The sequence below is a fragment of the Cupressus sempervirens genome, chromosome 10 (assembly GCF_028749045.1).
Source record: "Cupressus sempervirens isolate cs-2001-9-10 chromosome 10, ASM2874904v1, whole genome shotgun sequence".
Classification (NCBI taxonomy): Eukaryota; Viridiplantae; Streptophyta; class Pinopsida; order Cupressales; family Cupressaceae; genus Cupressus; species Cupressus sempervirens.
This window is the reverse complement of record NC_143127.1, coordinates 435,389,857-435,402,495: the sequence shown is the minus strand read 5'-3', so window position 1 is coordinate 435,402,495 and position 12,639 is coordinate 435,389,857. Positions and strand designations below refer to the sequence as shown.

Below are 12,639 nucleotides of genomic sequence, written 5' to 3'. Positions count from 1 at the left end.
GATCTCAAAATATTAAATTTTAGGTTCACTAGATCTCACATCCTAGTTCACATACTTGCATTACACAATGATCGTACACACTTCAATTACACATTACCACAAGGAAAAATATTTTCCCTTTATACCAAGTCCCAAAACTAATTATCGAGTCAACCTTGAGGCTTTCTCAATTTGCAATTACAATATAAGACAATATTAAGATAAACACGTTACATTACAATTTTACATCTTTTCATAATAATGTTGCCTCATAGTCTTCACCATCCTTCACATGTGCAACATTAGACTTAGTGCAATCAATCACACTATCTTTGTCATGTCTTCTACCTTTGTACAATTGAGCTTAACTAGATTCTATCTCTATTACAATATATAATCAAAAAACTAGTAACCACTTCTTAGGAACTTTGCCAGAATGTTGTCTTCAATAAATTTTCGACAACTATAATTTATATTCATCTTTCTACATGCACACTTAACCACATAAGCATGACACTATGTAGAACACATCCTCAACTGCATGTAGCCTCATCTTTGATCCTTGAACTTCGTAACCTTAATCTTTGTTTGATGCTTTGTCAATCTTCTACATAATCATTAGTATGTTGACATCAATGACAAACATAGTCATGAATGCAACACACAATCATGCTTATAATCTCCCTAGTGCTCCAACGATGCTAGAATACTCCCCCATGGGAATATCATCAACATTCATGCTAACAATAGTAGTTTCTATCAATGAAATCTAATGTGTGTTGTGATAAACCTATTTCCAATATCAATAAGGTCTTCCACCACATGCTTTAAAGAAAGGTATCTTTTAGTATCATGACTAGTTTGATGTTGGAGTTGATAGAAAGCTTTGGGGTCAAAGAATCAAGAAGGTGTTTGCGATGGGTTTGTTGGTTTGATATGAGGAAGTTTTATCATGTTTTCATTCATTAACTTCAACATCATATCATGTGAAGATTTGGAAAGTGAAGTAAAAGTACAAGAAGGTCTAAGAGTAGAGGACAAAGGGGCCACACCTTTGGATGTTGTTATCACTTATTCAACTATAGTGTTGTATGATTGTTGATTTTGATCTAGGGTATCTTCACTTATGTAATATATCAATATTTTTCCAAATCATATATCATGGATGTAAGAATTCTTGATATTCTTGAAGGGAGAGGATGCAAATCCCCTCTCTTGATAGCTAATTCCTTTGTATCCTATGAAGAAAGAAGATAGATCCATGGAAGGAAACACGTAATGAATGGATAGGCATAATGTATTCAATGAATGTTTTCTTTATTGAACTCATTGAATGCATAATAGCTTACTTGAGATAGGTTTAGTTGAGATTTGTTGTTGTGGATGTCAAGAAAATGATGGATGTGAAAAAAAGAGAGTAAGCTTTCTTTTATAATGATTATGGGTAAATTTTGGTGATGGCTAACTTGACTAAGTAGAAAAAAGAAAATACTTTGCATCAGGCCCCAAAACTTGCCAATATTAAACTCTTGAGGTATAGGTCACACTAGGTGCAACCTAAACATGGAAGGGATAATCACGAGGTAACTTGTGTAGGGTTTTGAGAAGTATTTGAAATTTTAGAGGAAAATAGAAAGGAGAATCAAGCACAAATACATCCAAAATTGAGAAGAGCACTATAATGGGGCTCAATCTATCCTAGAGCTTCCAAATTAATGGATGCTAACTTTTGAGGACTATAGATACCTTTACATATTCATTAAGACATTTTAAGAGCATTAGATCATCCATCACTCTAAGCTATATGAATACATAATTAGATTGTATTCATATTGTTATAATAGAAATAATTATAAAAGAAGACCAATATTATCTGACAAGAATATGTATTGATATATAGACCAAATCATGTTACATATATCTAGTTGGTTAAATTAGAGATAGTAATAATATTGTCTAATATATCCTATTAGTTGTCTAACATAAACATTTAGAAGTGGTATCATATGTCATTTTCCTTAGTAATAGTAAAGGCTTTAAGGAAAGTTGTATCTTGCAATTGATCTTCGTAAGTTAATTGTCCCTATTTCTTGAGTTCTAACCAAAGGGGACATTATATCTATAGACCAAAGTAGAAAAACCTCATTAGTTTGTTCTTAAGTATTAAGCTTTACTGGTAGTGTATTAACCAGAATAAGTCAAGCTAAGTATTCGAGGGGGGTGATAAGAGAACACGTGCCTAGGATATTTCGATTAAGGGATCTATAATTTAAGACACCTTTGAAAGGAGTAATGATTTGATTAAGTTGGGCTGATTTTGGATTTGTACCAAGGTCTCTAAGATTGTGTTTTGATGTGAATCACGAGGCGACTTTTCCTCAATCATAGTTCCGTGTCTGCACTTTCAATCTTTAGAAAGTCATAACTTCATAAGTGGTTGGATGGTCTCAAGTTAAGGACATCAAAGTTGCCCAATCAGATACATAGAGGTTTTTAAGAGGAATGATTCTCTTCAATGATCATCGAGGGGCTTCATTAAGGATGGAGAGGAGTCAATACATATTTTTAGTAAGAAGAGACCATTGTAGTTGTTTGACGAGAGACATTATTTTAGCTTGGAGCCTTCATTCTAGGGTTTGTACTTAGTGGTCTATAAATACCAGGAGTTGGTTCAACAAAAATATGGGGGTATTAACTTGTCTTAGTGGAAATATCTATGGAATACATTTGCTTGCCTACTTACATTTTCTTTGGCTTATTGAGCTTGTAATAAGATATAGGAAGATGATTTAATGGGTCTTCTATTTGTGTCTTTTATGGCGATAATGATGAAATATCCTCTCTTTTATTTTTTTAGCTCATTTTTAAAGATATTTAGCACTTAAGGTGGGGATTTTGAAAAATATGTTTATGTTGGTATCTCTTCTTTGATTGAGTTCTAAAGGAGTGTGAAGAGAGCTCTATCCAAGACTTTCTTTCTTCAAGTGGCACAAAACATTGGTACGTCTTGTAGCCTATGATAGTTTTGACATAGATTTTTCTCTAAGAAGGATTTGACAGTCCAACAACCATGATAGAGGATGATTAGTATGATTGAAGAGTCCATGTACACTAAATGTGAGGTTTCTACTCCTTTTTAGATTGGGGAGGTTGAGGTGATGTAGGAGTTGGGATAATTTGGAAATAGTTAGGGTCTTCCTCATATAGGAGGTGTCAACACCCCATAAGGAAAACACATATGGAAGGTAGACAATCTCTATTTCCATTATCTATATTCAATATTAGTACATACAATTCCTCTAAGAGAAACCTTGGGTGTCTTGGGGTTGGAGAAGAGGGATAGTACTAGCACTGTCCTTTTTTTTGATCTATAAGGGCCAACAAACTAACAATCTTATATAAGCCCTTTATACTCTCATTGCTACGGTAAAGGTTCATACTCTTGGTTAGTACAAGGTTATTTATGAGTTGAATTCTCATATTCTAATTATAGAATGAATGAGTAGAAGCTTGAAGGTGTGAATTGGAAGTTGGATTCGATAGTTAGGAAAAAATTGTGGTTGACTATTTTGCTAAAAGTTTTTCCTTTATGCAAAAAATGAGGGAGTGGGAAGATGGTGCTAATTACCTAAGTAAATGGACTTGAAAGCACATAAGGGATCGTAATGTTGATGAATGAGAACAATTATCTCTCATTCACTCCCAAAGTTAAGATAAGTTAATTTTGAGTATGTGACTGGTAAATGGGTTGCTTTGAGTGCTATTGGGTTTGGGGCAACACTCAATTGTTTTCCTAATGATTAAATTAGTTTTCACCTCTTTATTCTAAAAAAGGTTAATCTATGAATTTGTGTAGTTTAATTTTAGGTCATTCTTGCATGTCTTGAAATTGAATCAAGTTAAGCTTAAGATTAGAAGTGAATCCATAAAAATGAGCATAACTAAAAGTGAAATCAAAATAGAAAGAGATATAATATATAAAAATTAAAATAAATAAGGGAGATCCATTGTGAGAGGAAATCATATTTATAATATTTTCTTCGAAAATAGAAATCCCTATTTTTTAGCCTTCTTAATTTGAAATAAAAGAGAATTTTGAAAGAAATAGAAGTTTTTAATTTTTGTTATATTTAAAATTTAAAATCTTTAAAACTTCCTTAGGGTCCTTTTGGCCACAAGAATAAGAATTGCGAATAGGCATATGTTATTCTTGCATTTGTTATTCTAAATCTATTTGGTTCAACAAAACTGATTCTAGAATGGACTCCTCCAGAAATGAATTCGTCGCCAATGGAATAAACAATCCTCGAAATTTTGAAGGGGTTTGAGCATAGACTATGGAGCAGAAAAAACAAATACATCTCTTCATCATCTACAACTACATGTCCAAGAAAAGCCTTGAAAAAAAACTATATAGTCCATAGTTCAATCTTACATGGGCTCAAAGATAAAAAAATTCTCACAGATGTAGCCATTGGGTTGCTCTATTTACATGATCATTGGGAAAAAATGTGTGGTGCACAAGGACATTAAATTTGACAATGTACTACTGGATTGTGATCTGAATGATCATGTGGGGTATTTTGGCTTGGCAAGGTTATATGACCACAATGAAAATCCCCAAACTACTCATGTGATTATTAGATGCTATTGATCAAAGGCTTGCATGAGATTATGATAAGGGCGATGCTGAAAGAGTTCTTGTTTTGGGACTTGTGTATTCAAACTTTGATCCACAAAAGAGGCTTAACATGATAAAAGCATTGCCGATACTTTGTGGTGAGTCCCTTTTACCTTTGGATCTAATGTAGCCTCAACTTTGAGCAATGTGGAATGTCTTAAATAAAATGTCCATAGACACTTGCTGTGGTGAATTTGAGACTGTTTATAGTTTTCATTAACGTTTCAGGAAGAAAGATTCTAGTAGTCGAACTATCGTTTTTAATACTGTGGGATTTATTAGCTCACCGAATCTCTCGCTCTCACTCCTTGTGTTCATGTGTGGACTTGAAAATTTTATGAAATATGAAAAAGTCAAAATTGGAATACGAATTGCTTTTGGTGGAATAACAAATGCTCATTTTTGGGCTAAAATTGGAATGCATATTCCTATTCTCAATTTCGACCTAACACACCCAAACAGAGGATTTGAGATTTAAAAATTTACCGATGCCTATTCCAATCTAAATCCCACTACGAAATGAATGAAAAACTGTAATAAGTTTTATAATTCATTATTCATTAAAGCATTTAGCTTTAAACATTCCCAAAAAGATCTTACTCATAACTCTATTTTTATTTTTAGGAAGCCCTCTTTCATAAATCCCCAACTTAAAAAAACAAAAACATCTTGAAACATCCGCCAAAAACTAGGGGTTATAAATTAGTGTTGTAATTTTCACATTAACTAATTTGGTGTGGACTTTTATTTGGTTTGGGAAAAAGTATTTTTCTTAACGCGTAAGCGAACCCGGGCTCTGCATACTCGTTCGTATTCGTCTTTGTGCCCTTTTATTTGCTCTGCTGACTGTTTGGTTGGACGAATGAAACATAGTTCTGTGTGAATTTCCTGTCAATTTGCACCTGAACTGGTACTGAAGAGAGAACTGAGGATATGGCTGCGGCATCGGTGGCTGTGAATGTGATGCTGGGCATCCATGAGAAGAAGACAGGGTCGATCGATCTGTACAGGCCGCTGAGGCAGTATGTGGCAATGCACTACTCAGAGCGGGAAGCGCATAACGTAGAGGAGGATCTGGAGAGGGTAAAGGAGTTGCGGAACGAGGTGGAAAAGGCGTCGGATACGTTGGAGGTGCGGCGGGATCTGTTGCAGAGCTATTACAGGGCTCTCTGTGTAATGGAGTCACGCTTCCCAATCAGCACCGAGAGGGAGCATGTCCACACCATCGCCTTCACCTGGTACGATGCCTTCAAGCAGAACAAGAAAGCATCCCAGCATAACATCCACTTTGAGAAGGCCGCAATTCTGTTTAATTTGGCCGCCATTCACAGCCAGATCGCGCTTGCAGGGGATCGGACAAGCCCCAACGGCCTCAAGCAAGCGTGCAATTCCTTCCAAGCGGCTGCTGGAGTGTTTGCCTTTTTGAGGGATAATATTTCAATGAAAGCCTCACTCGGGTCCTGCACTCTGGATGTCTCTGTAGAGTGTGCGGGCATGTTGGAAAGGCTTATGCTTGCACAGGCGCAGGAGTGCTTTTTCGAAAAGGTTATATCAGACGGCAAACCGCACGCTTTGTGTTCCAAGGTTGCGAGACAGGTCAGTGATTCTATTCATAACTATAGTGATTTTTTGTGCTCAAAGAAGACCTTAGCTTGAATTTTGATTTATGCTTGAATTGCTAGGTTAGTCTTTACTATGAAGAAGCACATGCTGCCCTGAATCTCCCACCTCTCAATCAACACTTTGATCGGACATGGATTGCACATGTGCAGCTTAAAGCTGCACAATTTAATGCTGAAGCTTGTTATAGATTAAGCCTTGACCTACACGACAAGGAGGAAATTGCAGAAGAAATTGCTCGGCTAAAAGCTGGAATTGCTACACTTTCTGATGCAAAGAAATATGCGAAAGGAGTGGCGGGACCACTTTTGGACGCAGTCAATAAATTGGAGAGCAATATTAATCGAAATTTGGAAAGGGCAACTAAAGAAAACGATAGGGTATACCTAATGAGAGTTCCTGCATTTAATTCCTTACCAGCTTTGCCTACAGCTTCTCTGGTTAAGTCAACGCCCATGCATGAGTGTCTGGATGCTAGTAAGGAAAAAATGTTTGCCCAACTTGTCCCAGACAGTAGCGCAAAGGCTCTTTCCAGGTACACGGAAATGGTTGATGAGACAATTCGAGCACAGGCTGAAAAATTACAGCAAGAGAGTGAGATTACTAGAGTAAAGCTGAAAGAAATGGATCTTCCCGATTCTCTTCATGCTTTGGAAGGAAATGCTACTCTTCCTGAACCGCTCAAGGAAGATGTTGAAGCTGTACAGGTAGGTGGTGGACCTGCAGGTCTGCAAGCTGAAATGCAGCAGTTAAAAGACCTTAGAAGAGTAAATCAAGAATTGCTTGTGCAAACTGAAGAGTTGTTGCAGAAAGAATCGAGAGAGGATGCTCAGTTCAGGACACAATTCGGAACGCGATGGACTAGGCCCCAGTCCAGCACTTTGACTAAGAACTTGCAGGATAGATTGAATAGGTTTGCTTCAAATTTGAAACAGGCAACTGAAAGTGATGGACGGATTGAGCGTGCAATAAGAGACAACTATCCTTTGATGAGTATTCTCGACTGCAAACCAGTAAGTTGCTGACTTAAGTCACTCGTCTTTTTCTTTTTTGGCGGGCTTAATCTCTTTCTGTCTCTGTCTGTTTTCTACTGCCCGTCTCTCAATTTTGTTTTTTTTTCTAATCTACTCTCATTTACGTTAAAATCACCATTCCGAAAATATTAGAGATTAAAATGGAAATTCCATGATTTATGGGACAAACTTAAAATCTAAGTTTGATGACATGATGAACATCACTGACTGGCGATCACTTTATGACACAGAGGGATATGATCGTTCCATGTACAGAAGTCTCCCCATTGACATTATTTTCTTTTGTGATTATATTTTCAAATGTCACCCACCTTTAATACTTTTTAAAACTTTTCTTCTGATAGTATACATGTCTTTTCGATATTAAAGTATTGGAGTTGATTGTATAACTCTATGGATGTCGATGTCAAATTTTGTTGCTTAATGCCATGCTCTATAATTTACAACTAAAATGTATCTTTCTCATTTGGATTCTTGCATATTATCTTTTATTGGAACTATTTGTTTGTGGCGTTGCCTGGTTTTGTCAGTATAATTTTTTTACCTGTCTTCTCTTCGCTTTTAATTACCATCATTAACCGAACCTTGAGGACCAACTGTTTTCAATTCTAATTTAAACCCTTCACTGTTCCACAAATTTAGAATGATAGTTGCTAGAGTTCAAGTTGAGGTTTTTCCGTTTTAGTCTTGACCAAGGTTACAGGCCTGTAGGCCATAAACTTTGGATGAAGGTTGTTTGATTGTTAGATTGAATAAGAGCATGGGCTGTCAGTCACTCAGTTGTTATGCTAGTTGAATTTCACACCTTTTTGGTAGTTATGGATCATGATAGTCCATATTTTGGTTAGACTGTTGTTAAATAATGAGGTGTATGTGATATGCATTTAAACACAGTTTGATATGTTTTCTAATGCATTGGGACTCTTGTTTATCATTTTCAATTGGTTTCTCTGAATAGTTCAAAGGGATTGCATTAGCTTTAGTGATTTTTCATGTTTTAAACTTAAGATTGAAAAGCTTATGGATAACAATTACTCACATTTCTACTGATGTTTTCTTGCATGCAGATAGAATCTGCTCTTCCAAATCTTTCAAGGCCAATCATGTCCTTGGATGGTAACGAGGATGCTATTGTAGGGGCATTGAAGCAAAGTCTAGTGAGTATTGCGTAATTTCTTTTTCATGTTTTTTTCCTCTAGAATCTGTAAGGATATGTCAAAAAATCCAGCCTCTTTTTCTTTTTTGTTTGAGTAGGTTCCTGAGGCTGTTACTCGCTCAAGCACTGGATTTGCTGAACCATTGCATATAGTCATCAAGCTTCTATGACATGAGTGTCTTAGCTCACATTTGATCTTGTTCCTTATTCATTGTTTGACTGCTCTGGGGAGATTCGTTATGCCTTTAGGGGTAATTCATAAGTCACATACCATGATGAAGTTATAATTTGACACAAAAGCTTACCAATCTTCATAGTATTTTCTGTAGTTTGAAAACTCGGATTTTGTGGCAAAAAATATTGACTTGGACTTAGGACTAAACAAAATAGAAAACAAGTATAACAATAATAAAAGGAACTAGTGCATTAGAGAACACGTAAGTCTATTTTGGTCACCAGTTTGTCATTCTTCATATATTACATGTATATGACCTCATATCGATAAATGACATGGTCCCACGGATTCTCAAAACAGATTGACCAATTACTTGAATCTGGAGACAACATGGGGATTGTGACAAGTGGGGGATTCGGGGTGGAGTCTCCAATGGGGTTGAGAGGCAGTTCCCTTTGGACAGTCCTTGTCGCAGTATTGGATGGGATGGTGGAGGGGCAGAACCCCTTAGCACAAAGACCTACTGAAGGCATTTGAGACCGCATGGAACTTTCATGATGAATGCCATCTATCATAATTTTATCTCTATATTTTCAACATTCCTCTAGCGCATGTCCTCACAATTCCTAATCAAAATTCATTCTTCCAATCCCCTCTCTTAGTGCGTTCTTGTCACGTGGATGCTGAAGACATCTTATGTTGGGTGCAGTGAGACCATAAAACGTCAAAAAATAAAATGAAGTGCAATGGTTTAAATCACCTGGGTTCTATTTTATCTTAATGCCAAGCATTTTTATTCCAAGAACTTATGGGTTTAAGTGTAAAACTTGGCCAAATCCCAGCGAAAACTGGTTATTCTGCCTGATTTGGTGTAGTGTGTTGGAAAACTTGCAAGTTGTCAAGTTAGTCAATTAGTCTCCGTGTTTGCTTACTAAGCTATCATCAAGCTGGGATCTCCCCAAAAATTGCCATTTGTGCTGTTTAAGTTAAGGACTACATATAGAATCATTTTGATTATCATTAAATTTTGATTGCAAACAGATTCTGTTAGTTCTGGCTTCATCTCAAATGATTTCTAGATAAAGGTTTGTGCAGTTAGAGTTTTACTTAACTCAAAGAACCCCCAAGTTGTAAACAAGTTTAAGTTCAGATTGCAGCTAGATACCCCTTCCAAAGGTTATTTAGATGAGCATATATATAGCTGCGTACACACACACACACACAAGTTGGAAACAATCTGTAATTTGCAAACAAGGTTGCATTTAGATTTCTGCTAGATTCCCCTTCGGAAGTTTATTTTACACAATCAATAAAACACTTTATCTGGAAATATATGTATGCATACATACACATGCATATATTGTTTCCTCTCATGTTGTGATTACAATGGTTGTAAGCAAACATTCCTTGCTCAGTACCTGCTGCCGAAGCTTCTTGACCAGGGCCTGAGGCTTGCCACCATTTCTCCTAATTGTAGATGTCATTTTCTTTTTTAAGAAAATAGAAATAAATCCTAGCGAGTGGGAAATGACAGACCAAAAAATTAAAATCAATAAAGTCATAGCAGCTTAGAATTAAGGAAAAAAAACATAACTTTTAGCTTGTAATTAGTTCCTATGCCCTATTAGTAAATAGGAAATAGTACAAAACAAGCAATGTCATGCCCCAGCCATAGACTCAGATTGCAGCATTTCAAATTTATGAAACTTTAGTCCCAGCAAAAGAAACACAAAAGGAAGCAATTGTTATTGGCAGCGTTTCCTCCAAAAAGGTGCATGTTTTATCAAATGCTATCAAGGAAGCAGCGATTAATTGTATCCCCTATAGAGAGATGCTATTTGTGACTCTTAAATTAAAGTAATATTGTTATATTTAGCTTATAATGGTTATGTAAGTCATTTAGTTAGTTTTTAGCTATGTTATTAGTTTGTAATGGTTTTTGTTATGGAAAGATCTTTAGCAATCTCTTATTAAAGAATATTCCTCTCTTTTGTTTAATTTTGATTATAATTTCATGTTAACAGAGTAGAGGTGAATTTTTGATAGTAAATATCATGATCTTTTTACCTGTTAATTTCTAAATTTTTTTGATCAGATTTTAAAACAAAAATCATGGGGTTTTTCCACTGTGTGAAATAATTTTTATTTTGACATTTTTTTGAAGATAAAATTGTGAGGTTTTTTCATTTTGTGAACTAGAAGTTTCTTTGATGATTTTTTTTAAAGAAAAATATGTGGAATTTTCTTCTCTGAAATTGAAACACATTTTTGTTTCTTTTTTGAATGTTTTTTTAAAACCGTGGGTATGCTGAGGTTTTGTGTGATGCTTGTTGGGGAAATCCTGCAAAAAACTGTGATTGCTGCAGTTGTTTGAGCCCATGTGACAAGGGTTTTTTTCTGCAACTGGTTTATGCATGTGAAGATTTCCTTTTCGCTGTGTTTTATCTATCTGAGTGTTGCATGATTGGTTTTTTGCCCTGCAACTAATTTTGCTGCTTTTTCTGAAGTTCGCAACTAGGGTCTTTTGTTGCATATTGTGTACGTTTCAAGCTGTGTGCAAGGTTTTTTAAAAGCTGCATGAAGGTCTTTTTCTGCACTGTTTCTTCTGCTCATGAATTCTTTAACAATTGCGGCTAGGGCTTTTTTGGCAGCATCTAAATCGCATGAAGCATTTATTGCAAATTTTGTTTACCATGTTTCACCAGAAAATGAGGGTGTTATAGATTTGTAAGCACTGTGCTGTGCTTTTCCTTCCAAAAAATTATGCCCTAGCTAGGGTTTGCAGCAGATCTTTATTGATTTTTCAACAAAATTGTGGGTTTTCAGTTCTTATAGCTGTTTTTCTGATTTTCTATCAAAATTGAAGTTTTTTTTTGTTGTTAAGCAAAGCTGTGGATTCTCTTGTTTTCCGTGCCTTCAGGTAGTGTGAGGGATGGCTTCGTTACCCAACATCATGTTGGAAGGCAGCCAAAGGTTAAATGAAAAGAATTATAATACCTAGAAATAGTGCAGGCTCACTATTTTGAGTACTGGTGCCTTAATTAGGAATTTCTTGGTAAATTTGCTCGTCCCATATTTGCGGACAAAGACCAAGACAAGTTTGATGAGCATAATTGTGGAGCAATAATGTTGCACAAACTATCCATCACCAATATGATGCTTCCAGAAGTGCTGACAAGCAATAGTGTTGGGAAGTTTTGGACTTATTTGAATTTGCATGAGATGTCAGATTAAGGTAAAGCTTTTTTCCTCAAAAATATTTTGTTCACAATTATGATGAATGACAAAATGTCTTTGTGAAATCATGTAATTAAGATCAATGCCTCGCGATCAATTGGAGGCCATTGGTTGCACGATGGAAATAGAGGATATGATGGTTATAATGTTGAAAAGCTTACCCTGATCACATGAGCACTTCATCGAAACTCTCAACATCACCTCTACCAATTTAATTGAAGCTCGATAATTTGTGCAACAAGCTTTTACATGAGGACAGGTGGAAGCAGAGGTTTTTGTACTAGCAGCAAGAAAACTAGTGTGGAACATGCTTTTTTACTACCAAGGACAAAGGCAAAGGTGAGTCCAATCAGTAGGAAAGGACAAAGCAAATGTTATGACAAGTTATTATTGTGGTAAACTTGGTCATATGAAGAAATTCTATAAAATGTTGTTGGCTGCTCAAAAAAACAACCAGGGATAGTCTCAACAAAAGGCTCATGTTGCAGAGCACTCCAAGAAGGAATTAGCTTTCTATGTATTCATGACCAAAAGACTTGCAAATCTGTAAGGCTTGCGCCAATTCAGTAATCTTTGGAGGTGGTAACGAATATAATTCAGTAATCTTTGGAGGTGGTAATGAGTATAATTCAGTAATCTTTGGAGGTGGTAATGAGTATATAGTTGTTGGCAAGAGTAATGTTCAGATACTTTCTGGAGGGAGAAATTTTGTGTTTCAAGATGCATGCTTTATTGGAGCTCAGTCTGCTCACAGTGA

The 12,639-nt window shown here is 35.9% G+C and overlaps 1 protein-coding gene across 1 annotated transcript in view; it reads left to right on the top strand.

Annotated features, from left to right (window-relative positions):
* Window positions 1-5,388: 5,388 nt before the first annotated feature.
* LOC149534585 (vacuolar-sorting protein BRO1-like) overlaps window positions 5,389-12,639 on the top strand; it is a 69,470-nt gene continuing 62,219 nt past the window's right edge. Inside the window, exons 1-3 of the mRNA XM_089803269.1 lie at window positions 5,389-6,256; window positions 6,343-7,293; window positions 8,382-8,471. Of these exons, the coding sequence (XP_089659395.1) occupies window positions 5,594-6,256; window positions 6,343-7,293; window positions 8,382-8,471 (1,704 nt within the window). The 5' untranslated portion in view covers window positions 5,389-5,593. The remainder of the gene's footprint in view (window positions 6,257-6,342; window positions 7,294-8,381; window positions 8,472-12,639) is intronic.